General features: G+C 48.3%; 1 protein-coding gene across 4 annotated transcripts in view; it reads right to left on the bottom strand.

Annotated features, from left to right (window-relative positions):
• Positions 1-26,003, bottom strand: part of LOC8034167 (pre-mRNA cleavage complex 2 protein Pcf11) — a 40,512-nt gene that overhangs the window by 13,640 nt on the left and 869 nt on the right. Inside the window, exons 2-15 of one of the 4 annotated variants that reach the window (XM_040500024.2) lie at positions 25,248-25,373; positions 23,803-23,991; positions 22,230-22,310; positions 20,872-21,024; positions 19,349-19,441; positions 18,436-18,739; positions 18,063-18,315; positions 15,952-16,127; positions 13,716-13,836; positions 12,629-12,848; positions 9,249-9,333; positions 8,114-8,283; positions 2,115-2,672; positions 684-832 (exon numbers count right to left, since the gene is read on the bottom strand). In XM_040500024.2, coding sequence (XP_040355958.1) covers positions 684-832; positions 2,115-2,672; positions 8,114-8,283; positions 9,249-9,333; positions 12,629-12,848; positions 13,716-13,836; positions 15,952-16,127; positions 18,063-18,315; positions 18,436-18,739; positions 19,349-19,441; positions 20,872-21,024; positions 22,230-22,310; positions 23,803-23,991; positions 25,248-25,373 — 2,678 coding nt within the window. Of the gene's footprint in view, positions 1-683; positions 833-2,114; positions 2,673-8,113; positions 8,284-9,248; positions 9,334-12,628; positions 12,849-13,715; positions 13,837-15,951; positions 16,128-18,062; positions 18,740-19,348; positions 19,445-20,871; positions 21,025-22,229; positions 22,311-23,802; positions 23,992-25,247; positions 25,374-26,003 lie in introns of all 4 variants that reach the window. The other 3 variants (XM_040500020.2, XM_040500025.2, XM_040500023.2) reach the window with 3 other exon arrangements.

Here is a 26,003-nt window from a genome sequence, read left to right as displayed (position 1 = left end):
AGTGTTTTTGCTGGGTGTACACTTGAGCAAATGTATGATTGGACAAGTTTCAGACTCGTCCCCATGGTTATACTTTATATACCTTCCATATATATATATATATATATATATATATATATATATATATATATATATATATCCACCTTTATAGAACACGGTGGTGGCTCGGTATTCATTTGGCTCGTCTGGAGCTCAGAGCTTGCTTGTTGCGCTGCTGCACACATTTTCAAGTGCTAAACTTCTCACGCTTTTTTAAACAAATACCTTGCCTCCTGTTTGTGCAGACTATACAAAGGTCATACAGCCTGTACAAAGAAAAGATTAACGGCAGAAGCTTGCAGGTATGACGTAGGAAAACTTATACCATAGCAGCTATAGTAGCACATTATAAAATGAAAAAGCAAATCTTTTGGGAAGATTGTTCTTCTTGGGTCATTGAAAGGAATGCTTGGAGTAATAACGCTCTTTTCCTATTTTGTGAAATGCCGTCATGGCCGCTTGCAATGACTACCACCATGTTGTTGCAAAGTGCTTCACGTGACTGTTAGCATCAGACAAAGTTTCAACATACAACCGTGCCAGTGTTGGGAGACTCACGCTCTCCACAGGCCGCTTCAGCAAGCAGTATGATGTACTGGCACAGTTCTGGTTAACAAACTCGAGTCAAAACACAAGAGGCTCACCCAAAGTTGCTGTTCCAGTCTCTTGGCGGTCCCGCGGGCCAACGCTGATGCATCCCCGGATCTTGCGGAGGCTGAGGCATCGGCTGCTGTGGCCAACTGTTATTTGGTGGCGGCCGCTCTTCGCTCGCATTCCCGTACCTCACCCACCCCTGCGAAAACCGAACTTGAGCATTCTGCACCCATCCCGTCTCGGGCATGCCCGACGAAGGTACTCGACCCACCATCTAGGCAGCGAATCGTACCCCACAAAATTCGTTGCCTGAGCTCGAAGTGCCAGGCGATTCTCGGTAACGGGAAAAGAGGTCTTTGCGATCGGAGAAACAGCTATCTGCTCGATCCTAACAAACGCGTTTTTGTGCACGCGTGGGTCGTGTGCTTTCCGGAAATTGCATATTTCGTGACGTTTTTGCTGTTTCCAGGGTGCTTTCGAAGTCACTACCACGCGCGCTGGTTAGGACGGTGCTCCTTCGGGTGAGCGGAGAGCATCTGCACCAAACGGCGAAGAAACGCGGAGCCGGAACTAGTGTCCTCCACCGAGTGGCCGGGGGAGGAGCACCCTGCTACGTCGCAACGCGTTTTCTTGCGCATTCAGGAAAAGTCGAAGATGAGTTAAGTTATGCGCGCCCGGAAGGCGCAACGAATCAGCGCGACGTCACGAAATACGCCATTTCCGGGAGCCGCACTGCCTACATGCACATAACAACGCGTTGGTTTGGATCGCACTTTACGGCGACAAGTCGACCCGATCGAACGGCAACCGTTTGAGATCGTTTAACGTTCTAAAGTGACCGCTTCTTTTGAGCAGACATCAGATTTAATTTTTCAACACAGGTAACATTGAAAAAGAAAGAAAAGCTAACAGCAGGCAGCTAGATTGAGCCGTAAACAAGTTAGCTCAAGTCCCACGTCTTATTAAGCGTGGCTGGTTCGTTAATCGAATAAATGTAAATGCCTGCCAACTATATTTGCTCGTAGCTCTTGCAAATTATATTGTCATTTCCCATAATCGCCAAGCTAACAATGCGTAGACACCCCACTTTTACCCAGTGAGTGAAATGCCCCCGTTCCGTCTGTGACACAAACTCCTAACGAGAAGACCCTTAAATTACGAATCTGGAGATTTCGTAGTCCAATATGGTTTCAGTCTTTAACAAGCGCCGAGGCCTCGTCTTCACAAAAAAAAAAAAACAGCCGCATTAATCCTTGAGGAACGGGCGTCGGCGAAGATGAGTAGGTTACAGGCACAGTCGAGTTCAAAACAGATGCACACAAACCGTCACCAATGAGCAAAAAGAGAAGTCCAACTTTAATTCCAGAGAACCGCGACGATGCGCTGCAAACGCAGGACCGGCACGACTTCCGAATCCGCTGCCGAGCTGGCGCCGTTTTCTTCTCTCCTCCCGCAAGAAAGATGCGCAAGGCCCGACTTACTCCGCTTTCCTTCCCCGCCGGCTGAAATCCGCAGTCCGGCGGAGGCACCCACGTCGTCGAGGAGCCTCCCCTCTGCGGACTGTTCCAGGGACCCTTGGCCGGAGCGCTCGACCCCTCCACGTCTGGAGGCTTGCGTAGGTCCACGTCTTTCGTCGCTTCTGGCGGCGGCGGCTGCTGCGGCGGAACGCGCATGTCGACGTCCATGCTGTTCTCGCCTTCCGAGCCCGCGGTGGGCTTGGACAACTCCATTGGGAGAGAGCGAAGGTCAGAGTCAGTGTTGGCGAGCTTCTCAGGGTGGAGTCCGAGGACTCGAAGGACGTGTTCCGGCGGACGCCTCTCAATGTCGACCCGCGGAGGCGGAGGCTCCAGGCAGACGAGGTGCACTTCGCCGTCGGCAGTCTTGATCGCCACGGGCTTGTTGTCAAACTGGGCGCTGTAGGGGACGCCGTCGAGAAAGATCTCGCGTAGCGGCGCGCCGAATTTGATGGTGCGTTTTTTGCCCGTCCGTTTGGACACGAATTCTTGGGCGACCCCGTCAAACGAAAGCAAGATGGGCTCCTGGAAAGATGGCAAAAAGGTCGCTCTTAGCCTTTACTCTTTTTCTCGCAACCCTGTAAAAAAAAAAAAATTGCCGCATCTGTGACATTTTTTAAAGGCGTTCTAAATGCACAGCATTTTAGGGCGTTTTTGCAGTCCTGCTTTTGCAGGCACAGAGAGGAGGCCGTTCGTGTAACGTGACATCACAATACCATATCATGTGACGTGATGTCACATTGCCACATGATATCACAATATCATGTCATGATATCGCCTGTCACGTCAGATGACCCCATGGCATTGCAGAGGAGCTTAGTTCTAGCATATGTTTTTCCCCAACAATCTGAATATCACAAGCATTCAACTCGAATGTATCAATAGACGTGAGAAAAACCGAAAAACCAACCGCTGAGTGTGACATCATACCCAGAGGTTTCATCTGCATTGCGCGTGCCACTTGTGAGGGAAATTGAGCAATGTTTTTGACTGCTCGGGTAATGCTAGCAAAAGACGCTGAAATGTTGAGATTTCTGGATAATACGTCACAATTCTTCCTCCCACCGAACACGCCTGAAAGGAGGGGCTTCGAAGCTATTTTGAAAGCGCCGTTGTGGCCACTCGGCGCGCCAATCAGAAATACAATTTTGTCATTCGTAATCCTGGAGGCCAAATGAAGACGACTGAATTGTTTTTCCTCAAATACAGAACCACTTCATTTTCTCTTTAATTTTAACTCTAAGAGATTCTTTTAAAAAGGGGTGAGAGTTAAGGCTTGTTCATACAATTGCGCTTGACTCCGACCGTCTGAGACAAGACCGGCTTTTAAACTTTTTGTGACGGCTTACAACCGGCTACATAGCAAGGCAGCCAGTTGTAAGCCGTCACATAAAGCTTAAAAGCCGGTCTCGTTTCAGCCGGTCGGAGTCAAGCGCGGAAGTGTGAACGAGCCTTTAAGTGAGTGCAGTCTTCACCATGTATTTATCAGACTCGGCTGACATTATATGAGGGGATAGTCGTCATAGTAAGTTGGCTAATTGACTAAAATCTGTTGACTAAATTTTTAGTTATTGGTTTTGGGGATGAAGTTGCAGGTACTGATTACTATTAAAGACCAGACTAATTAAAAATATTTCTGAAAATGTAATAGTTCTTTTAGATATTAATAGATAAATTTTTATGTTTTTTAGACCCATTTAATAATTGCGCGCAAAAGGGGTGCCGCAAGTCCTGCCCACAACAACACTTGGAACAGTGACGTAGCCGTTTCAATTATGTTGCCACTATTTCGGCAGCGTGCGCTATGTCACTCTTCCAAACACCCTGCATAGCCTTTACAGGTCCTCCGTAACGCCGTGGAATCACCTGATGTGACAGGCGATATCATGACATGGTATGGTGATGTCACATGATGACACCGTGACATCATGTGGCAATGTGACATCACTTCACATGACATGGTATTGGGATGTCACGTGACACTAACGGCCTCCTTACATTCGAGGACGCGAAAACCCTAAGAGCTGGACCTATAAATGCTGCACATTTAAAACCTAAATGAGAGACGGGCAGAAAATTCTTTTTACGAAAGCGTCAACACCTCGCTTAAAACATGACCCAACAAATTTTAGACTTTTTTGAAAATCCAGTTTCCTGTTTTGTGTCATGCTCCTAGACAATGTAAGCCAAAACCACGAAGTGCCACTTGCAAAGTGGTACAACTGCAAAGCCCCCGCCCGAATGCGCACCCTTCGTCAAAGTTTTTGCCTTGGTGTGGTGCCACCGGTAGCTACAGACTTGCAATCTGCCATTTCAGCTCACATTTCTCAAGAGTGCACATGTGGCCCCTGAAAGTGTTTAGCACATTTCCCCCACTGAAACAGCGCGGTCAAAGCAATCTTATAACTTTTCTTTTAGACTTTATCGCAACCCTACCAAGTGTTACGAGAAGGTACGCCTGGCAAAGCGTAGCCACTTTAGAAGGACAAAACCGTGGCAGTTCTCCCCTCTTATTTACATTTAACAAAAACAACTTGGTCCTAGCAAAGGGTTATCTTCGAACTTGATACTAGCTTCAAACTTTCCAGTTGGTATCCTGAAGCTTACATTAGCAGGTACTTTATGGTACCAACTAGAGAATCTAAAGGCAATTCTTCACAGAAAAGAGCAATAAGCAAAAGCAAGCAGCGATGCAGGTTATGCGTAAATGCAAAGTACCAAGATGACACTGCAACCCAGCTAGGTATCCCTCTAAGTTCCAGGAGAGCATTTGCTGCCACAAAAACTACACTCAAAAAAAGTAATTATGAATGCATCCAGGGTTACAGGTGGCTACCGAAACATGCTTTTGCAATGGAAGGCGTTAAGAACAGTTGAAAGCGAAAGGGTGGTGTGCTAAACACTTACCGGGGTGTGCAAGAAAACAACGAGAAGGTGACAATGCTCGCGAAAAAAAGCACGGAGACGTCTTGGTTGCAGCATGCAGAGGAGAAAGGCCAGAAAGCATACATGCAGAAGCCTGCACCTTCAGCATGCCCACAGAGAAACAAAAAAAACATGCCTAAAGCACAATCACCTCGCAGAAACATCCGACCAACTATGAGGCAAGCGTCGCATGCTTCCAGAAAAAGTGCTGCACAAAGAAATGTGATACTGCGTTTTTGAGATTAAAAGAAAACCTTATACCCGACCGAAATCACTAATGTGGTAGTTTGTTTTCGCTGTTCAATTTCATAACTGGTAGTACAAAATGCACACAATGCAAACGAATCAAACGATCAGCAAAGAGCCCCTCATGGATGTCGCTAGCGCCTCGTTTGTAATGCCCGTCTAGGAACCTTGACAGGTAGTGACGATAACTGTTTCGTCTCCGGCCACCACGAGAGAAGAGGGGAAAGCAGGAACTCCCCTCTTCCCGAGAAACTCTTTTGTGTGTCCTAGAAGTCCCTATTGTCCCTCTACAAGATTATAGAAGATTAACCCATCACTCCAAATTCGTACAAAACCAGCTGCTTCGGTAGCTGGAACGACTAGGACATCCTCTCGACGTCAGCCTCGCCGCAGCTTTGCTCGTCCCGAGACGAACTACGTCACGATTGCGTCTGATGTCACGTGCTCTCCGCTGGCTGCTCCCCAAGCGCTTGCCAGAGTTGGGCCGTTTATTACAAAAAATACAGCCACCAGGCTCAAAATACAAACGTGTGATTGTCATTTACGGATATTGTGGATCATATTCAACCTATTTTTTTTAACACGACGGGTACATTTCGAATTTCGTTGAAGTATCCCTTTAACAGGCCTGCAGAACTTTATGGTAGGATATACAAGGTCCTTTACATACTGCATATAAAGAAGACAGCATCAAATCATGCGCTCGATTTCACACACATGCTGCTGACTGCCTCAACAGCGACGGCTTTCAGCCACTGTGCGAGCCACACGGATCCGAGAGATGGTAACGCAATCCAATTCGAGCAAAGCAACTATAAACACCACTGCAACCCGGCATTATGGTACCTGGAACGCGTCTCTGACTGGTGTGTTTACTGCGTCAAACAAGCGGTCTCGTGATTTCCGCCTGATGACGTCATAAAAGGTGTCATGCTGATGCCGGTCGCAATCCTGACGACGTCCCAGCAGAGGTGGTGTGTGTGGCAGACGCCTGTTCTGCTGCAGGTTGCTCTCTAGTGTGACAGTCCACGGAAGTTTCGGCAGCCAGAAGTTGGGATGCCGTGACGACAGCGAAACTCGCATTCACTCGTGATTTTCGCCAGCATTTTTAGGACCAATCACCAGGATTGCGACATGCAACAGCATCACACTTCTGTGACGTAACTTGTTGCCACTTCGGGACAACTTTTGATGTATGGGCAGCACAGGACGCTAAACACCAGTCGGAGTGGCAGTCCAGGCACCATACCAACATTCAGATGCAAAAATATTTAGCAGACGAATCGAAAAACGTTTCCTAAAGAAAGCTGATGAGCAGAGGTAACAGACAAAATGAAGTAGTGGGTGATGCACTCCAATTTTGAACACCATTATTGCACCCTACTTCCTGTCGGAGCCTGCTGGCTAAATGAAGCGTCACTTCTAGACAAGCACAGCGAGCAGACGACACTCTGTTGTCTGCTTGCTGCGGTTATCAAGAGATAACTTCACAAGTTACAGCCTCTGCTAACTCGGTCGTCTGCGAACAGATCCGCCGATGACCCTGTTTGTTGGCCTCATCTTTCACAAAAAGAGAGCTACGCCTTCAAATTTCACCAGAATTTCACCAGAAAGCTCTTTCACCATCCGGTGAAAGTTAGAACTTTTTATGCGCAGGTGTCGATTTTTCCAACTCGTCTTACAGCACTAAAATCCATTGTGGACAGCCCATAGCAGTTTCTCACACTTTTAAATCTCAAGCTATCCTTTCGGCATTAATGCTTTGAAAAAGCGCAGAAGCCTACAGAACTTGTAAGCAATAATACGCCTACTACACTTTGTTTCACGATAGCTTGGCGAACTGCGGAGGCTGCAGTCCCCGGGAACCAATAAGAACATCGGAGCAAGGTATGTGACAACACTCCACAATCGAGGCCACGGACGCCTCGGTACACCCACAGCAACAGCGCCGTCCACGACAAAAAGTAGTTCTAGGCTTTTTTTTTCTTTCTTTTAACGGCAATTGAACTCGGGCGATACCATCTCTATTGACACTTCACTACACGATACAGAAGAAAGACAAAGACACATTACTTTTTAATGATACTTAATCTGAATTAACAATTTTCCGAGAACAATGTGGCTTTTGAACAATAATTGAACCATTGCAGCCCCGTAAATGACCCTTCTGCTCAAAGCATTGCCCTGGCATTAGCGCCTGCAAGATTCGCAAGTTAATTGAGCGTATGGTTGTCTCATGAACTGTTTCCAAAAATACTGCTACTCTAGCGGCCAGCAATTTTGTGGCAGTGGACCCTGATTCAAAGTTGGTTGGTTTTCCAGCAGACGACAGCCGGTTCCTTCGGGCCTTGCATTGGCGCAGTGACACAAGCGCTCCAGTAACGTGGTGTAGCATGCCTCGCTCCAACACTCTTACTGCGTTGCAAGCAATGAGGCTTTACAGTTTGCCAAGTTATCGTGAAAGAGAGTGTAGAGTGTGTTTGGTTCACAGCTATGCATCAGTGGGTGGCTCAGATCCTTTAAAATAGCGCTTAAGCTAAAAACACTCTTTATTTTGGGGGGTTGGGAAGGACGGCCGAGGGAGTTTGGGGAACCCACGAGTGCACTCTAAAGAACCCAGTCTGAGAACTCATGCCCTATTAAAAGTCCGAGCGTTTCCGAAATCCATTCACTACTCCATCGAGTCGGGTGGCGTAAAATTCGGGCTTCCCGCGGTGCAATCCGATGACACGCAACACTCCCAATGAGGTCTGGTGCTTCTTTTAAGAGCCACGGAGCGCACCAGCGTCACTCACCATGTCATCGATGCGGACACGTTTGGGGGGTCCCTTGAACATGATCTGGCGCGTCTCGGTGCCGCCCATCAGCACCACAGCCGTATCGTCCACAAACTGCACTTTGCGCATCTGAGTGTCCACCTGGATCGACCCCATGGCGGGGGCTGGCTCCGAGGGTGGCGGCAGCTCTGCAACACGTGGGCATCCCGGCTGTGGGCATACACAACCTCCAACAGCACTCAGACCGGCAACTCGACATTTAAGCGGCTTGAAAGTGCACCAACCTGAGGTTGCAGCAACTCAACACTGTACCAATTCGAAGATAGTATTGCAGCAACACAAAACTGCAGAAACCAGACGTTGTAGCAACTCAGCTTCGTAGCAACTTAGCCTCGTAGCAACTCAGCTTCATAGCAACTCGGCTTTGTAGCAACTCGGCTTCGTAGCAACTCGGCTTTCTACCAACTTGGCCTTGCTGCAGAATGTCAACAGTGTGCAACTTTACATTGCTCCAACTCAGCCTTGCAGCCAGAAACTCAACACTGTGCAGCTTTATGCTGTAGAAACTCCTCTTTGTAACAACTTGGCTTTGTAGCAAGTTGGCAGAAACTCAACAATCTGTCGCAACCTTACATTGCAGCAACTCTAAAGGGCGGCAATTAGCATTGCATCGGGCAGACAATGTTTAAATCAACAATGTAGACAGCCGGCATCAATGCTGTCTGCACTCTAGATCAGGGGCGGATTTAGCGGGCGAGGGGAGGGGGGGGTTTGCCCTTTCTAAACTTTTCAAGGTCAACTTTTTTTTTTTTAATGAAAACAAATAAGCTAAAAGTTCAGTTTTCAGTGGCATAGCAAATATTGGGCCAACAAAATAGATCTGGGCAACGTTTCGGACGTAACGTAACGTCTCAGCAGAACTTCTTCCACAAGATTGACCCATAAATCTGCCCCTGCTCTACATCGCTGAGTAAAAAGCAGTACTGGTTCGTTGCAATGTTGACAACATAGCCAACATTGAAATGAGGTGGCACTGTAGAAAACTCGAAAGTGCGGAGAGCCAACAATGTGGCAGGTTGATCCTGCTGAGACTCACTTTGGTGAAAAGGAGCAAGCAAAAAAGCTAACACTATTTCCCGAGGAAAACATTTACCTTTGACTGGGTTCATGCCCGGGAAAGGTGATCCAGCATTCCATGGAAAGCCAGGTCCCTGGGTGATTCTTTGCCAATCCAGGGGCTGTGCATAATGAGAGAATATTTTCCGTGACAAAGTGTAGCTAAAAGAAAATAATTAGATTCCCCAAAGCAATCATAAAAAGATTGACCTCAAAGATTGATCTCAAAATGATCTCGAGTTGCAACAGTCCACTAGAGAAAACGGTGTATGCACAACTTTTAAAAGTGATGTAGAGGGAATTTCAGCCTACGTCCGATCCATTCTCGTATTTCACGGTCAATTATTTTAGGGAAGAGAGAGAACAGTTCATTCGACCCAAAGTTCCAACTGAACTTCAGAGGGTTCTTTTAAGACGCTGACCCCTGCCTAGGGTCTGAAGCAACATTACTGAAAGCAGAAAGGAACCCTTCGTCATTGTGCGTGTCACTCTATAAAATATGAGGTGCACCTCAACGTAGTGGTGCCAACATGTAACGAAACATGAAATACAGAGGCTCTTGTTAGCGGCGACATTTCTTGCCCATCTTCGGGACGTCGCACACTCCCCATTGGTCTCTACAACGATGAAAGTATGCTGAAGGCACTGTTCTTAAATAGCGTCGCAACCGTTTGTAACTAAGTCGGTTATAACGAAATGGCAGCTTTGGCAAAGCGATCACGATTTCCCATTACCGTTTGCACTTGTTTAATGTGTTTGGGTCTGTCTTTAGTGAAAGAAATTGAGTGGCTCCCACTGATATAGTGAGAAAACTTTTCATATAATCTAAAAAAATAATCAAATTCTGAAAGTTTATTGAGTCGCAGACCGCCACACTTTGCTGCCGCGGCCGAGCAGCCACCCAGAACGAGCCACGGACGTGCCGCAAAGGCCACCGGCGGCAGCCTCTGCATCGTCGTCTGCTCCCCACCCCTTATCTGGGAAGCGGCTTTTCTGCACCGCACGCGGAGAAGTCGTCGTAGCGTGCCAATAGGGGCGTTTGGAGCACTAGCGACAGCATACCTAGGGTGTATCGACGGAAATGATGAAAAGAACCTAAATTTGAGAGAGGGAGCAACTCCAATTTAATGGCGGATGCCCCTTGGGCAGATGGGCTAAAGTGCACCTGCATTTGGTTGTCTCGTGGACAGCGTGGCAAGGAAACTGGGCAAAGAGGCGGAGACGTTTGCAGACGGTGAATGCTTTCGAATTCTTGCAGGCTGCAGCTTGTTTTGCAAACGCTGTCCACAAACCACGTGACCCCGATCGAGCCGTTGCCGCCTTTCTTAAATCTAGGCTCTCTGTACCCGGCAAAACACAAACTTGAGCACGAACTCAGTGCCATGCACACTTTGTTTCCTTCGTGTTTCATGTTGGCGTCGCTGGTCAGTGTGGTCGCTCTCTGCGCAAGAGTCTAGCTTCACACGAGCACTGATTCGGCGACTCATCACCACTCAACGATGGTCAGTCCCGGCGCTGTCGGCATCTCGACAGGGAAGACGAAGGCAATCTCCTTGAAACAAAAGCGTGCCGCCACCCTTGACGAAGTGCGCATCAGTGTAAAGAATGCTGTCCACCGCCAATGTCCTCAGCGGCGGCCATCGCAGCTGTCAATAGGGCTCTGGACGCAGTCCGTACACAGCTCGCAGGATTTTCTTCCAAAAACTTCTCGCAGTTGGCGAGAAGCGGCTCCGATCTAGCAGACATTGTGTGCGAGGAAGCCTCGACCACTTTCTGCAGGCACGATAGACATGTGCCTGTAACAACCCGTGTTATCTTTTTATTTTATTTTTTTTTATTTTTTGTTTTGCACGTTACTTTTATGATGCTTAGATATAACGAAGAAGCGGATATAGCGAAGTGATTTCAGGTTCCCGTCGACTTCGTTATAACCAGTGTTGACAGTATATAGACTAATACTTATGCAGGGGTGCCAGAAATGTTCGGGAGTTGGAGGGTGAAAGCAACGGAATACGAAGGGAGATTTTTCTCCCCTTTCTCCCTAATCGTTTACGAGAAATGTATTAAATGACTCGACATGGCGGGGGAGAGAAGGGGGAGGGAGGGGAATTGTCTTCTCTCTTGCTTTAATGCCACTGCACTTTTCCAAAATGAGCCCCGTACATTGCATTGTTTCTCCACAACTGTTAGCTAATGCCCGTGTCCCACTAGAGAGACAGACAGAGACAAAAGACAGCGACAAGCCTCAAACCCATGCGGCATGCTCGCCATGGTACCTTTGGCAGGCGTTTAGTCGTTCGGTGCTCGTGAAGTAAGCGCGAGTGATTGCAAGCCTGCAAAAGCCACCCTCGCGTGCATGATGCTCGTGATTGAGCATAGCCTCCTTTATTCTACAAAGCCTCTCAAATCGCGAAAAACTCTGGTTTGAGGCTTGTCGTTGTCTTTTGTTTCTGTATGTCGCTCTGGTGGGACACGGGCATACATTCGAAAAGCATTCGCATGAGAAACGCTTTTCGGGGAGGGACGTGCGTGACATTAGAGATCGACAGAACCAGCAGGATTCCCTCCCCTGACTCAAGCATTCACATGAACGCATCACATGGGAGCCGAGAGAGACGTCAGTGTTATCAGATGCATTTTGTGGTCGTAGTCTCGACAAGAGGGCTCAACGTGCGGTGACAAGAGTAGAAGAATGGAGGCGTTCGCGAAACGGCAATATGCGATTATGGCAACAGCACTATTAGATGCAGAAGACCGCAAAAAGCTTCCTGCTAAAAGAAGGATGCTTCTTGAATGGGTGGATGTATCACAAAGGACATGGAATCAAAAACCACTTGTATGAAGAGTGGCTTCAGGACGACATTGACGAATATCGAAGACTCCTTCGGGTGTCTCGGATGACACGCACAACACAGCAAGCCACAACAAGTTAGGCAACCCCGGTGCCACCGCCGGCATCTCGCTGTTACCAGACACGCGGACAAAATACCGCCAGTTGCAAAAAGATTCCATGCCAAGGTAGGGGGGCGTTCGTGCAGTCCGAGCGAAAGCTCGCCAATCCACCTGCGATGCCTACGTCAGCAGGACTCCGCGCAAAAGTGTGACGTTTTCACCATGTGATGCGTACCCAAAGAGCAAAGGCAGAGATATCCTTCCCGTGTGAATACCCCTTCATAAACGAGAGGATATCTGTGTTCATAGCTTCAGGTAACGGCAAATGATCCCCCAATCGTAAAACCCCTCTATAAGATTCACACTTGGCGTTTCTTACGAGCACTGACGACCAGCAATGCGCGGCGAACCCATGGGGCACGTGCCACGAGCAAAGTGCTGAGCCACCATTTGCTCGACGTCAAACAGTCTGGGAAACCCCAGCAAAGTGCCAGGTGAACAGAGAGAACGAGAAGGCAAGCCCACCAGGAGCGGTTGTGACTTGCGGAACTGGGAGAGCTTCTCGAGCTCCGCCTTGAGCTCCCGGTGGAGGTCCGGGTTGATCAGGCCTGCCCTGAGCTGCTCCTCCGTCTGCTGCAGGAAGGCCTCGGGGTCCGCCAGCATCCGCTCCATCTGGAGCCTCTGCTGCTGCTGCTGCATGAGGTTCGGGTCGTTGCCCGGGCCCTGGCCGACGTGACTGCGGAACCTGGGACGCAACGGAGTGGACCAAGGTGTTACGACTGGCAAGACTGCGACTTCGTGGTTCCTGAGTGACTTAAATGTTGCCTCGTTTTCTTCGGCTTCTGAAGAATGTTTTGGCATCCTTCACTAGGATGTCACAACTGCTACATCGAACTTCCCCCAAAACATTTTTTGTTTGTAGCATCCTTCATTAGGATGTCACAACTGCTACATCGAACTTCCCCCAAAACTTTTTTTGTTTGTGGCACCCTTCACTAGGATGTCACAACTGCTACATCAAACTTCCCCCAAAACTTTTTTCGGTAAGTGCCTGGATAAGATATGAATGTCACAAAATAAAACTTCCCCAAGAAAAAAAGATTTTCAGCGCAATGTTTACATTGCAGGACGTGTCTTGAGTTGGGGGTGATTCTGTAACATGCATCTATTTCAGCAAAATGACCTGAAACAAAATCAGAATTGCTCCTAAGGATCCCCTGGGGTCTTTAGGAGCTCTCAAAAAAATATTATCTCGAGTGCCTGGATTGTACATGGATGCCACAAAACGAACCCCCCAAAAACAAAAATATATATAAAAAATGTATTTACAACCATATTTGTATCACTACTAACTTCCAAGGGAGATGAGGAGCGATTCTGAAATGCGCTTTTCTTACAACACATCAAACCAACATACAAGCAAAAATAAAAGCATGTTGCCGAACTAACGTAAACACTGCACTAATTTTTTTTTTTTTTTAAAGGGGAGGGGGGGGGGGGGGGGGGGGTTGTGAATTATGTGTTTTATCCAAACACCAAAAACTTTTTTTTTTAATTTAGCGTTTTCTTAAGGGACACTTACTACATGGCAAGAAATGATTAAAAATCCCACCTTGGGTCGGACATGAGTCTCCGAAACAAGGGTCGGCCGAAACGGTCCACCAGCGGCTGACCACCTCCGCGACCTTGAAAGCCACCCCTGCCCATGCTGGCACCTCCTCTGCCTGCCGCCGCTGCAACCACCAAATCAGTTCGAGATGAGACACACTCTCAAAAGCGCATCTGTGCACAGAGTCATATACCCTGTTGCAGGTTGAAAAAAGCCCGACAAGAGGAGATGAGTGGACTCTTCCTCTCTCTCACCTGCTCTCAAACATTCGCTCTGCTAACGAGGGAAGAGAAGAGGGCTTTGCAGGAAGAGCCTGCACGCTTTTAAATGCGTTAGCATTTATTGTCCCGGGGCATGCAGCCGTCCCCGGTTTCGACGGTCATGGTTCGGACTGGACCGGCTTCGTGTCTGATGGTCAAGGGCATGTCTGACGGTCAAGGGCTTTGGGGACCCCGAGACGTTTTCGGGGACCACAAAGGATCTGCGGGCCCCCATTTGATAAGCACCGTCCTAGGCGACACCGAAGAGGACTGGGTTGTTTTCTCAACAACAAAACTTCAGCAGAATTGCCCTTTAAACCTACAACTGTAGGGGAACACACTTAGGTGGCAAAGTTTAGTGTTCAAGAGTAGCCTGCACGATTAAAGCGCAAAAACATGCCTAGCGATATCAGTTATTCTGGCAAAAACAGGCCAGGAAATGCTTAGCCTAGACTTTGGGAGAAAGCCAAATGTACGGTGCCAAAGAAAGGTTGAAGTAAGCTCCTAATACCGGCACGGGCATTCCATACACTGGTATATAGAGTGAATACTATTTTTGACACGAGAAAGCTAAACTTTAATGAAGTTTCTACCGTAATCAAATTTTTGCAGGTATGGAAGTGTTAAGGCCAAGTTAACGCGTGCACCACAGTGCACAAACAAAAAAAAAACACGAGGCCACGTGCAACGAAGTGTTGATAAAGTGCCGACTAAGACGCATTCAATGCTGCGTCCATAATATGGGTTCCTATACAGGGTTCCCCAAAGCACCCTCAAGGGTTCCTCCGAGCTCTCAAACTTTCTCAACCATCCTTGTTCCTAACTATGTGTCTTTCAGTTTAAACCCTAGCCAGCCATTTATGCGTAACTTTGAGTCAAATGTTCCCCAATATGTTTATATTGTTCAGAGGGTATACGTAAGATGTCCCAAGCTCGATCTAAAATGAACCGTGAAAAGCGATGGCTACACGTAGCAATCTAAACTTGTCGTCAAAGGATGTATTTCACAGGTCGGTTTTTTTCTTGTAAGATTACAAAGTGCAGCTCCCTTTCTGTAAAAATAGGGCCAAGAAACTTGCCAGGGTCAACGGTGGACGGCGACACAGACAACCAAGTCAAGTGGCGGGGCGCGCTTGGCGCTCGTATTGATGGATGGCGCTGCCTCCTTATCGAGACAGCTCGCTACCACTGTGGTTTATTAAAATGAACATAATCCGCTTGTAATTTACCTTTGGTTAAAAAATAAATGCAGACAATAAAAGCAAAACTTGAAGTAAAAAAAATGCGTCTGCATAACGACGGCACTTTTGTTGCCAACGGATTTCGTCTGCGTGTCGTCTGCTTTCTTTCGCTGATCGGCTGTACCTTCAGACGCTGCCCCCGACGCCATCTATTTAATATGCACGCCAAACGCACCCCGCAATTCAACTCTGTGATCTGCGTTGCCGTTTGCCGTTGGCCCTGGCAAGTTTCTTGACCTTATTTTTTACAGAACGGGAGCTACGCTTTGTAATTTTACAAGAAAAAACCGACCTGTGAAATGCACCTTTGATGAAAAGTATAGACTGCTACGTGCAGGCATTGATTCTTACGGTCCATTTTATATTGAACCTGGTGACTTGGAACACCCTATAGATTTCTGCAGTGCTTTATTTCGTCGATGATACACTGGGAGGGGTGCTGCAGTTCGAGGCAGATACAAGTTCCTCGAGATTGAAAAGAATGCCTGAAGCTCCAGACTCGCTGAACATAAAGTCAAAGTTGGCGTAGCACACCGATTGGTCTATTGTGCTGTGCTGTATGTGTGAACGGGCCAACCTTGCACACCCCGGCGATGCGCGTGCATTTGACGTGCTACAAGCCTTACCGGAAGTTGTGCAGAGTTTAAGGAAAGCAATAAGGGAAAATGCACAAAGAAAAAGTCTCCCCTCTCCTCAAAGAATGGGAGAGGGGAGAGGGTCACTACTGCGCCAACGCACCGCCGGGCGGCAACTGGCGCAAATCCTCGTCCCTGCCGTCCATGTTCTCACGTGCTGGCCGCAGGGGGTTCTTGTATTCGTCCGGGTGTGTCGCCTTGTACTGTGCCCATCCCCGCTGGGACGTGCTGTTGGCACCGGGGCCCTTGCGGTAGTCGAAGTCCCCCAGCACCGCCTCCCTGCCAAAGGGAAACGGGGCCTTTAGAACCAAGCACCGTCAGAAGGCTGCACTCAAGCTTCATTGGGATCAACCGTGAACATGAGGGGGGGGGGGGGGGTGCATTCGGCCTGATTTCCACACACCTCTGCCCATTCCAATCTGGACGAGTCGTGCGTCGCTACTGCATGCTACACATTAGAGACCCGGAACTTGCAATCATACTGCACTGGCTAAATTTCTCCTCTACTGCAGAGACACCTGATGACCATTGGGGCTGACTGACTTTCTGCTGTCTAAACGTACACCTAACACAATTACGTTTAACTGTGAACATTGCAAGCAGCATGCCTGGATCTGCGCAGGGTTCTTCGAGACTTCGCCCGACAATTTGCCTTTGTGTGGCGGTTGTCGTAAGAGTTTGGGTTAGCCAGAATTTTGTTGGAAGCTTAGATTCATTTTTGTGGTGGGTAAGAAACTTAGTTTTGGCTGGTTTTTTCCACGGGGCTCTCCCCAAAAGGGGAGCCATATAAAGTGAGAGTTTGGTCGGCTTCACAAGCACGAGATATCATCGCTGGTTTGCATCGTCCGTTTGAGATGTATAAGCACTTAATTTGGTGACAATAGAAAATTATGGAGGGGGAGCTGAATTCCTGGTAATCTGACTTCCCCACCATGGTTATTATACTACCGTAATATACAGAGCATGTGTCAACGTCACAATAAATGCCCACCCCCTACTTTTGAGAAATTTTAAAAAATCATTGAAGGACATATCGAGCAATCACACCCCAATTTAAGCAAGTTCAAAAATGTGCGAAAGACACATCAAGCGTCCAGTTGCCGTGGGAGGCCATTATCTCAGCGAACGGCGAACGGCACGCGCATTGCCAATGCATAGCTCAGGTGAAGCTGCTTTAGTAACATAGACTAGATGGTGCGTAGTCAATCACAATAAATCATATTTAGCTACATAATGAATGCACCCCCAACAACAATCATCAGTATTGATTTCTTTTCTTCTCCCGCACAGCCGTCAAGTCAATTAAGCCACCAAGCGGCCATGCCAAGCCAAGACCAGCAGCACACATGCACGCAAGTTGTGGCTGCATGTGGGACACGTTTCGTCAATCGGATATATAGATGTCAACAAACATGTCGTGGCCAGTGGTCCGTTTTCGGACGATGAAATCGTCGAGCATCGACGGGGTTTTTTGTCCGTCGGCGTAAAGAACGCCGAGGTTTTGTTTTCACATGCCAGTGCACTCGGTTATGTAGGAAAACAATGGCCATTCTGAGTTCAGTGGTCGGAGCAAGCAGGGGCCCGCCCGACCGTGCGCTCCATCTGCATTTTCTCTCTTGGACATACAAGGTACAAATCCCCCATTTTTTCATGATTATTTCCCGATTTCGAGTGGGTGCTTGCTCAGTATTTTACGGTACGCACCTTTAGGATGGCTCCCAAACTCTTCTACCATAAAGCACGGTTCACACATTTTCATTGGAGTGCGACTGCGCTTGCTTGTGACCGCCTACGTTGAGAGAACCCACTGGGACACGAGCGCCACCCATCAGGTACACCTGGAACTCTTCAGACATGTGCATAACCAGAACGAGGATCTTGCAGTATTTGCCGAACAAAATTTACGCACTACCTCTAAAAACGGTTGCTCATAACGTTATCGAGATGACTTCAAGCATGCGGTGAAAGAATGAGGTGAAAAAAGAAATTAGGAAATATATAGTACGCAGACCGCGAGTGTTCAACAGCTACCTGGTAGATGACTTCTGCACGTTCTCTCGTAGGCGGTCACAAGTGGACACAACACACTCGGTCCAACTCAAATGCGTGAACTAGTCCTAAGATGGATGCCACACTCTTCTGCCGTAGATGGCTCAGCTTGAAAAAATTGGGAGCCCCGACAGTCGCCCTCGAGAACTGAAGATGGCGACTCACCCTCCAGCCTTGTGCTTCTTTAGCTGCGGACTCTCCCCGTTGCTGCCGACGTCCACGTCTCGCTTCTTCTCCGGAATGATCCGCATGTCCACGTCCCCGGTCTGCAACGCTTCAGACTCCGCCGGAGACACATTGTTGCTGTTGGCGGCGTTCCGGCTCTTCTCGACGTCCGCCGGACGGATGTTCTCCTCCCCCTTTGACGACTTGTTCCCTTTCCCCCTCGACTTCTTCCCTCCTCTCCCGGGCGACGAAGCTGAAGACGAAGTGAGAGAACGGTGAGCGTGCCTCTCGTCCTTGTCCTCGTTCGCCTTGCGCGACTTCGTCGGCGACGCTTTCGTCGGGGACGTCTTTGCCGGGCCCGTGCCGTTCTTACCGCCTTCCTCCGTGGACTTCTTGCGGTCGGTCGTCTTGGGAATGCGGAACTTTTTCGGCGGGGACTTGGAGATGCCCTCGTCTTTCGCGGAGCCCCTGACGCCGCTCCGTTTCTCCGGAGAGCTCAGAGTTTTCTCAAGCTGCGCGGGGGTCGGGACGGAAGCCACGGTTCGGACCTCGGACGATGGCTGCAATGCAGGGGGCAACACCGTGTTCGGGGGGGGTCGGCCGAAATCAGGGGGAGGGACTAGCCGCTGCTGTAACCTCGGGTCGCGTGCTGTCATGGGCGTCTGGGGTTGCAGCACCTGCGAAGAACGACGAAACTTTATGCTGGAACGTTTGTGCAACCTCGCAAAAGAAGACGGCGTTCGAACGCGACCCTGGATACCCAAGTGATCATGATACCCCAGTCCAACCAATACGACTACACTCTGTTTCACCTCATAATGGACTGCAGAAAGTGCTACGAGCCATGAAAGCTGATGCAATGCCCTGCAAGTGTCACGTTACGATACACGGGGCGCAGAGTCATGTGATACATTCACCGCGCTGGATTGCCTGGGATAGCTTGTAGCATCCACTGCAGTCCATCGCAAGATGAAACCATGTACGGTGATGCCTTCTTATTATAGACATCTTCATCCCAGCAAACATTGTCCGTAATGCAAGTTGTCTATAACGACGAGAGAAAAATGGACGCAATTACCCAATTCGTCCCGAAGACTTACTCTAGACAGCGGGATATCCATATCAACGACACGCAAGTGAATAGAGAAATGCAAAGTCGGCCCACACTTTAGGACACGCGTATAAGTCCGCCAGGCACTTGTCGAACGACTTCAAATTGCGACTCCGTGTTATTAAGAAGGCAGACCGTGCCACACGCGGCTTTCGTGTGCAAACGTGAGACCTACCTGAGGCCTCATGGGAGTTCCGCCCGGGACAGGCGGCGGCGGCAGAGTGTTACGGATGGCTCCACCCGGCGCTGACTTCAAGGACTTCATGAGCTGCTGCGAAAACGAGCCAGGGGAAAAAAAAAAGGGGGTTTCAGTTTTTCCAAACTTTTCGCAACGACATCGCGGAATCACACCTTGCACACGCCGCAGACACAAGTCTTTCCCGTTCGTGCAAAAACTCACTTCGAAGCCGACGTGCAGTGCCAGCTTCATCTGGAAAATTAGGGGCGGTGCCGGAAGGGAGGACAACCCCAAAGCAGGCATTTGGGGAGAGAGAAGCAAGCGTGCAATTCATTAGAGAGCATGCGGGTCAGTCGGGCACAGCCACAGTCAATGCCGAGAGTCGGTGGACAGTTTTCAGAGTGCAGACGATTGATTTAAGCTAGAATCGCGTGATTTCCCCTCAACCAAAAGGAAAGTACTGTCTTCAGTGACAATGTGACTGCCAATCAAAGATTCGTTCCATTCTCCTAGATCTCTCAAGTAAACATTTATGATTTTGGACACCAGATAGCTACAGATCTCGAGTCATCTGGGGCATTGATCTTCAAACATGATGGCCCATCTGTGGTCATTAGGCATAGTGCATTAATGATGTGCCATGAAGAGCAGAGGGTCAAGCTTCCCTGCACAGCTTCCTCAACATGCAGGAAAAATGTAATAGAGCCGAGCAAGAATGTGCTTGCCTTTTACTTTTCCTCCCCCATAAAACTGTGTTTGATCGTAATAACACGATAGACATGCACACATCTTTCAAGACCGCTGCCCCAAATAATAAAGGGTTTCCAGTCAATGCGGTCAACACTAGGCAAGGTCTATATTTTTCTGTAATGTAAAAGATAAGTTTTCTCCTTCCTCAAGCCAAGAGGGTAACAAAGGAGAGGTACAATGAACTAAGAGAGGAAGTTATGAGTGTGCTCAGAGGTAAGAAAATCTACCCTCGGGGAAAGAAGATAACTAACAAAGATCCCCTTCCCTAAAAGGGATCTCTTTCTAGTAATGGAGATCACCGCAAGGGAAACTTCTGGGGAGGGAAGAGAGGGTATGCTGAGAAGGGGAGGCCTGCAAAAGTGAGCGGTGCAAAGCCATACGACGTCCTCAACGCCTAGAACCACGAGCCACGAAAGCGCCAAATACACGTGAGCAAGAATGGCGTTGCGTCGCACTGCCGGGTGGCGCAACCGAACAGCCTACACCGACACGGTGGTGCGACGGTGCGGCATTTGGCCATGTTGTGGCGTCGATTGCCATGGTTACGTCGCTCAAAGACGCAGCGTAACGCTGCTTTTTTTTTTTTGCTCAAACGCCTTTTACGTTTGACTTGTATTACTCTGAAAACCGAGTCCACCGACCACGCCCGCCACCAAAGCCCGAAAGGGGAGGCAAAAAAGAGAAAAAAGCGACGCCTCCCGAAAAGCGAGAGGGGGAGTTTCTCCGACCGGAGACGCGAGCGAGAGGCAACGAGCGCCGCGGAGCTGCACCTCAGCTTCCTGCTTCTGCTTCAGCTGCTGCTGCTGCATCTGGAGTTCCAGTTGGAGCTTCTGCCGCTGGAGGAGGATGAACTCCTGCTGCTTTTGGAGCAGCATCCGCTGGACCTGTTCGCCTTCCGACGACGGAGCCACGGTGCCGAGGACCTGGCGACGCGCGGGGAGCAAAAAGGTCCGTCTCACGCGATCGCCACCCAAGCCGCTGGAGGAAGCAGAGCGAGCGGGCGAGGCAGACGCGGAAACAACCAGGGAGCACCGTCCACCCTTGCAAAGTTAGAGGAAGCAGAGAAACCACGCAAATCCAAACTGAATTGTAAGAACTTACGAAAGAACTAGAAGTGGGAGGACACACCATGGACGGTCCATCTTTCGTCCTTCTACGTTCTATTTTTTCGTAAGTTTTTTTTACGCTATACCAACGCTCTCACCACAAGACGGGGAACTATGTCGTCTGTGACGTCGGGCGTTATACCCCGCGTCAATGTTTTCCTAGTCTCCGACAGGGTGCGATTGACAGGGCATCTCTTTCAAATACTTAGCCCCTGGCGTGCACTCGTCTCTTCCTGTCGATTATTATAGAAGTGCAATGTACGGCGGGGCGGACACTGTTTCTCCGGTGCTCAGAGAAAAAGGAGGTCAAGAAGACAAAGGAAAAAAAAAAGACAAAGAAATGTCTACTTTTTGTGTCAGTGAAAACTGTGCTAGCTTTACAATGGCTGTACAAAAGAGATGACACAGAATACAAAGCAATGATGTAAAGCAATGTGATTGCCATGTTTCTACAAAGTATATTCTATTAATAGCATGACATGATGGACATTAATCTGTCCGAATTGAGGTGGGTCCCCTAACACCAGAGCCCACCAAGAAGTGAAGGCAAGCCTGCTGCAATTGAGACAAATGATACTGAACTACTAACCCAGATACATTTTATCAAGGACTCACTGAAGAGACTAATTTGTAGGCTCCGTACAAAAACTCATAAAACAGAGTACTATGAGCTACTTTCTGCCACTTTCTTATTACCTCTTACATTTTCATTTTTTTTAGATTTTGTAGATACTGCATCGGCTCGCGACTGGAAGAAATTGCCATGCAGAATTTATCCACGTCCCAGACAGCGCTCATGAAAGTATGAAAGCCAGACAATGAAAAATGCACCTTCTTTGAGCAGCAAGCAGGGAACATTCACACACAGTATAAATATCATCAGAATCATCCAAAATCAAGAGTGGAAACCTCCCAGGAGGCAAGAGTATGTGATCGGGATGCAAGCAAGCAGAGCAAGACGTCAGACAACAAAGAAAAGCCAAAGGCCTCCATGAAAGCGAGAGGAGACAAGGTTTGTTTACCTTTTCTGTGGGTTTGGACAGGGGGTCTAAGCTAGCTGTCTTAGCAGACTGCTGTTCCAATGCTTGCTGCTTCTCCGCGTTCTACAGAGGGGTGGGGGAAGACGACAACGACAGAGGCAGGGGAGCAAAAGCAGAATCAGAAAAAGCCGTCGCCACAAGAAGCACACTGGGGAACGGGTTAGTGAGAAACGGATTTCAACAATGGCGGCTGCTGTGCGGAGCAGTGGACAGCTGACGTCAGAGTTCCTCTAGACGTAACAAAGCAGTGAGGCCAACAATAGGAAAAAAAGGAAGACTGATTGGTAGCCAAGAAGGCCATTGTTTTGTGCAAGAAAAACTGCCACTGAAAATTAGGAACTTTTGGCTTGCTCTTTTGCACATTCTTTTCCTATCCACATCAACTGGAAGGCATGCATAATGTACTTTGGCTGTTTAAAGGGACACCGCAGGATCAAAAACTGTTTTTTCCTAACTGCTTGAATAGGTCACTCATGCACGAAATGCATTTTCTCAAAAAGAAGAGATAATTAGCACGAAGTTTATATCGTGAGACACATTTTAAGTTTGAAGCAATTTCGTCTACTCACACATGCGGGCTGAGAAATTACCCTCATTTTGAAGTCAACATCAGAGTGAAATCACAATAGGAGACATTTTGTCAGCCTCCCACAGGATGGAAGAAACCACAGAGCAATCTGTGACTGACACAGCACTTTAATTTTGAGCATGTTTTTAGTTCCTATTTACCATCTCAGTCTCAAATAAAAATTTTGTAAATGTCAAGGTTTGAGCAGATAGACATTTATTTATTTATTTATTTTGCAGTCCCCCTAAACAGCCCATGGGCATGCTAAAAAAAAATAGTCGTTTGGTGGTACTGGCCTTACTGTTTATGTCTAATGCAGGACGGTTTAGTCTTTACAAGGATATTATAAGATATTGTAAAGAATCTATGATGGTCTTTGATCTACTGTAAGAGTTCGCTAGGGACTGAGCATTGCTAAAGAAGAGCAGTCTTGCTCGGGATAATAATTCACCGACAAACTGCAAAACAAGCCCAGTTCTAACGGTGATAACTGAAAGAAGTTCCGCAATACCAGTTCAGAGATTAGAGCACCGTTAAATTAGCTAGATCAGCACAATAGTATGACCAACAAAATAAATAAGGGCATGCAAGCGACAGCTTAGTCCTGGGCACCGTGTCAATCAGCCGACGCACAGTTCGTACTGTCTGCGAACATTTTGGTCTATCTATGAACGAGCTTATTTGTCTTGACGGTAACTTCACACACGCAATCAGAGTTGCCATGAGGGAAGTGCGTAGCTGCAACAGGCAAACGCACTTGCAGTCAAGGCCCGGCGGAAAGCAAAGAATTCACGTCGGAGCCTCAACTGCATTCTTGACCTATCACTGACCGTAGATATGTAATCTAACACAAATGCACACCTGTGCCACGACGCACGGGTCAGCTTAGTTTGACCGTCAGTTATCAGCGCTCCCCTGCATGCACTCAAAACAGAAGCCGCTTCCCACGCAAGAGCGGTCGGTCAACGTCGAAAGCGTCCCACTCACGGCTTTGGCCTCGAGGAACTTTGGGTTGACGTGGATGGTGGTCGACTGCTGGGGCTCCTTGGCCATGACGGGCCAGGCGGGGTCCAGCGCCTTCACTCTCGTGTCTAGACCAAACAGCTTCTTGTTGGGGAAGATCTCGGCCCACGTCTGGCGCAGCTTGAACAGCTGCATCCGCATCTTCTCGTCACCCTACGGGGGCGAGGAAGACGAGTGTTGGAGCGGCGGCCCAGCAAAAAACAAGAGCCGTCAACAACGCGCGCAACCAAGTGTTGCTGCGCCCGGCCTTTCTCAATTGGTCGAACGCTCGGTACGTCTTTAACCGGATTAATTCTGCTCTTGTCGACGAAAATGAGAGTAAAGACTGAGAACTTTGTTGGTGTCGGTTTAAGAACATGACAGATTCAAGGTTCCACCGTGCTTTTTACGCGCAACGTCGGAACTTGTTGTCGCAACCGGTGGCGGGTAGCCAGGATCACAACCGACGACATCGTGGAAGGGAATTATAAGAGGGCGCCACCGAAATATCTTTAGTGCTAATATCACCAACAGGACGAGAATGGCAAAAGGGTCTCTTAGCTGCAATGCACCCGCCGCGAGCGTTCTACCTTCACCAACGCTTCGGCGTCTCCTAAGCGGACAGCCAAAGCATGATGGAAGGCAACGAGCATGCGCTCGAGGACGTACCGGGAGCAGACAAAATCGTGCCGGCAGCAGACAAAAAAAAAACCTACAACAGCCTCTTCACACCATTTTTCTGTTGCACAAAGTAGCTCTTTCGAGAAGCTGCCTAAAAGACGGATTCTTGTGCGGTAACAAAAATTCGTCCTTGAGGCAGATTCCTACACAAAATCAAACCGTCGGCATAAACACAGTCCATAGCACAAATGGCTAGGGTGTGGTTCTTTCCAGTTGTCTTGCCTCCAACACAGGTTGCCTTTCCCGTCGTCTCAACAGGTGAGGACATATACTAGGCTATGCCACAACATTGTGAAGGCACAGATTTGCACCGAGGCAATCGAAAAAGCATCCTCAATGTGCTAAGGCTATTGGTGAACTTACATGAGGTTATCAAGTTAGAAATTACATACCAGAGACCACGCAGCAAGGCGGCTTCTTGTAGCCTTAGCCTACATCATACCAAGTTATGCATACTGCAACAGGTAGTTGTTTATTTGAGACCACAAAATTTTCGGCTGAACAATTAAGATCACAAACAGAACAAGAATGTCAAAGACATTCTGGTTCCCAGGACTTAAGGCTTTCGAAATGACCTAACTGCGTGTGCACACGTGAAACCAAGTCGCCGAATGCAGAAAGCTGGTGCTGGAGGCACGACAACTCGAAAGGCCTCCTTGCCATTCTGGAAACCACAGAAATTGAACTGCAAGCGTGATGCCGCTGCTGGAACGAAAAGACGTAAATGAGGAAACAAAGACGGAGTGTACCTTTTCAAAAACGCTGCAAAAGTTGGAAACCACGTTCTGGGTAAACAGGGCGCGATAGGCGCCCCCAACGTTCTTCATAATGGAATCAATTAGGTATAGCACTGGGAGCTTCATCTCTATCGGCACCTAGAAGAGAATTTGGAAAGGTTAGGCGAAGGCAGGAGCTTTAGAAAAGAGCAGTTACTCACCGCACGCAGTCTTCACTCATGCTCACACCCAGGAAAAGTAATTAAGTATTTACCCACTTGGCTATTCGGGCAGCCAGATTCATGCCCAAACTACAAACATTGAAAATGTTTATTTGTGGCAAAACGGTCTCGCAGAGAGCGAGCTTCTGGGTCCATGAAGTTGGTCTTTACATAGTCGTCTTAGTGATGAGGTTATCCTTGCCTACCCAAGTGCAGTGGCAGGTACCACAGCTTCACATCAGGTATGTGTACTTGATGCAGTGCTATGCACTGCAGCCCCAGGTTAAATGGTACACACAAAATATCCCCGACTAAATCGGGGCAGCTGTGTAGTGAACAAGGATTCAGCACAGCAGCAACAGTTTATTGGAATGACTACAAAAAAAGCCCTTTTTTTTTCTGGATGGTCAATTCCCGCGCACACATGGAAAACTAGGTAAAAAGGATCTGACGCTGCAAAGAACTAAGAATTCGTGATACCTCTGGTACAGGATGGCCTCCGTAACTGTTGCGCCATAAGGCCCGCAAGCAACAAACTTTCAGTACCATACGTGGCCTCAAAGAAAAA

This window comes from Ixodes scapularis, unplaced genomic scaffold, assembly GCF_016920785.2.
Source record: "Ixodes scapularis isolate PalLabHiFi unplaced genomic scaffold, ASM1692078v2 PGA_scaffold13__105_contigs__length_92229423, whole genome shotgun sequence".
NCBI lineage: Eukaryota > Metazoa > Arthropoda > Arachnida > Ixodida > Ixodidae > Ixodes > Ixodes scapularis.
The sequence above is the reverse complement of the archived record's forward strand: the minus strand, read 5'-3'. Positions and strand labels throughout refer to the sequence as shown.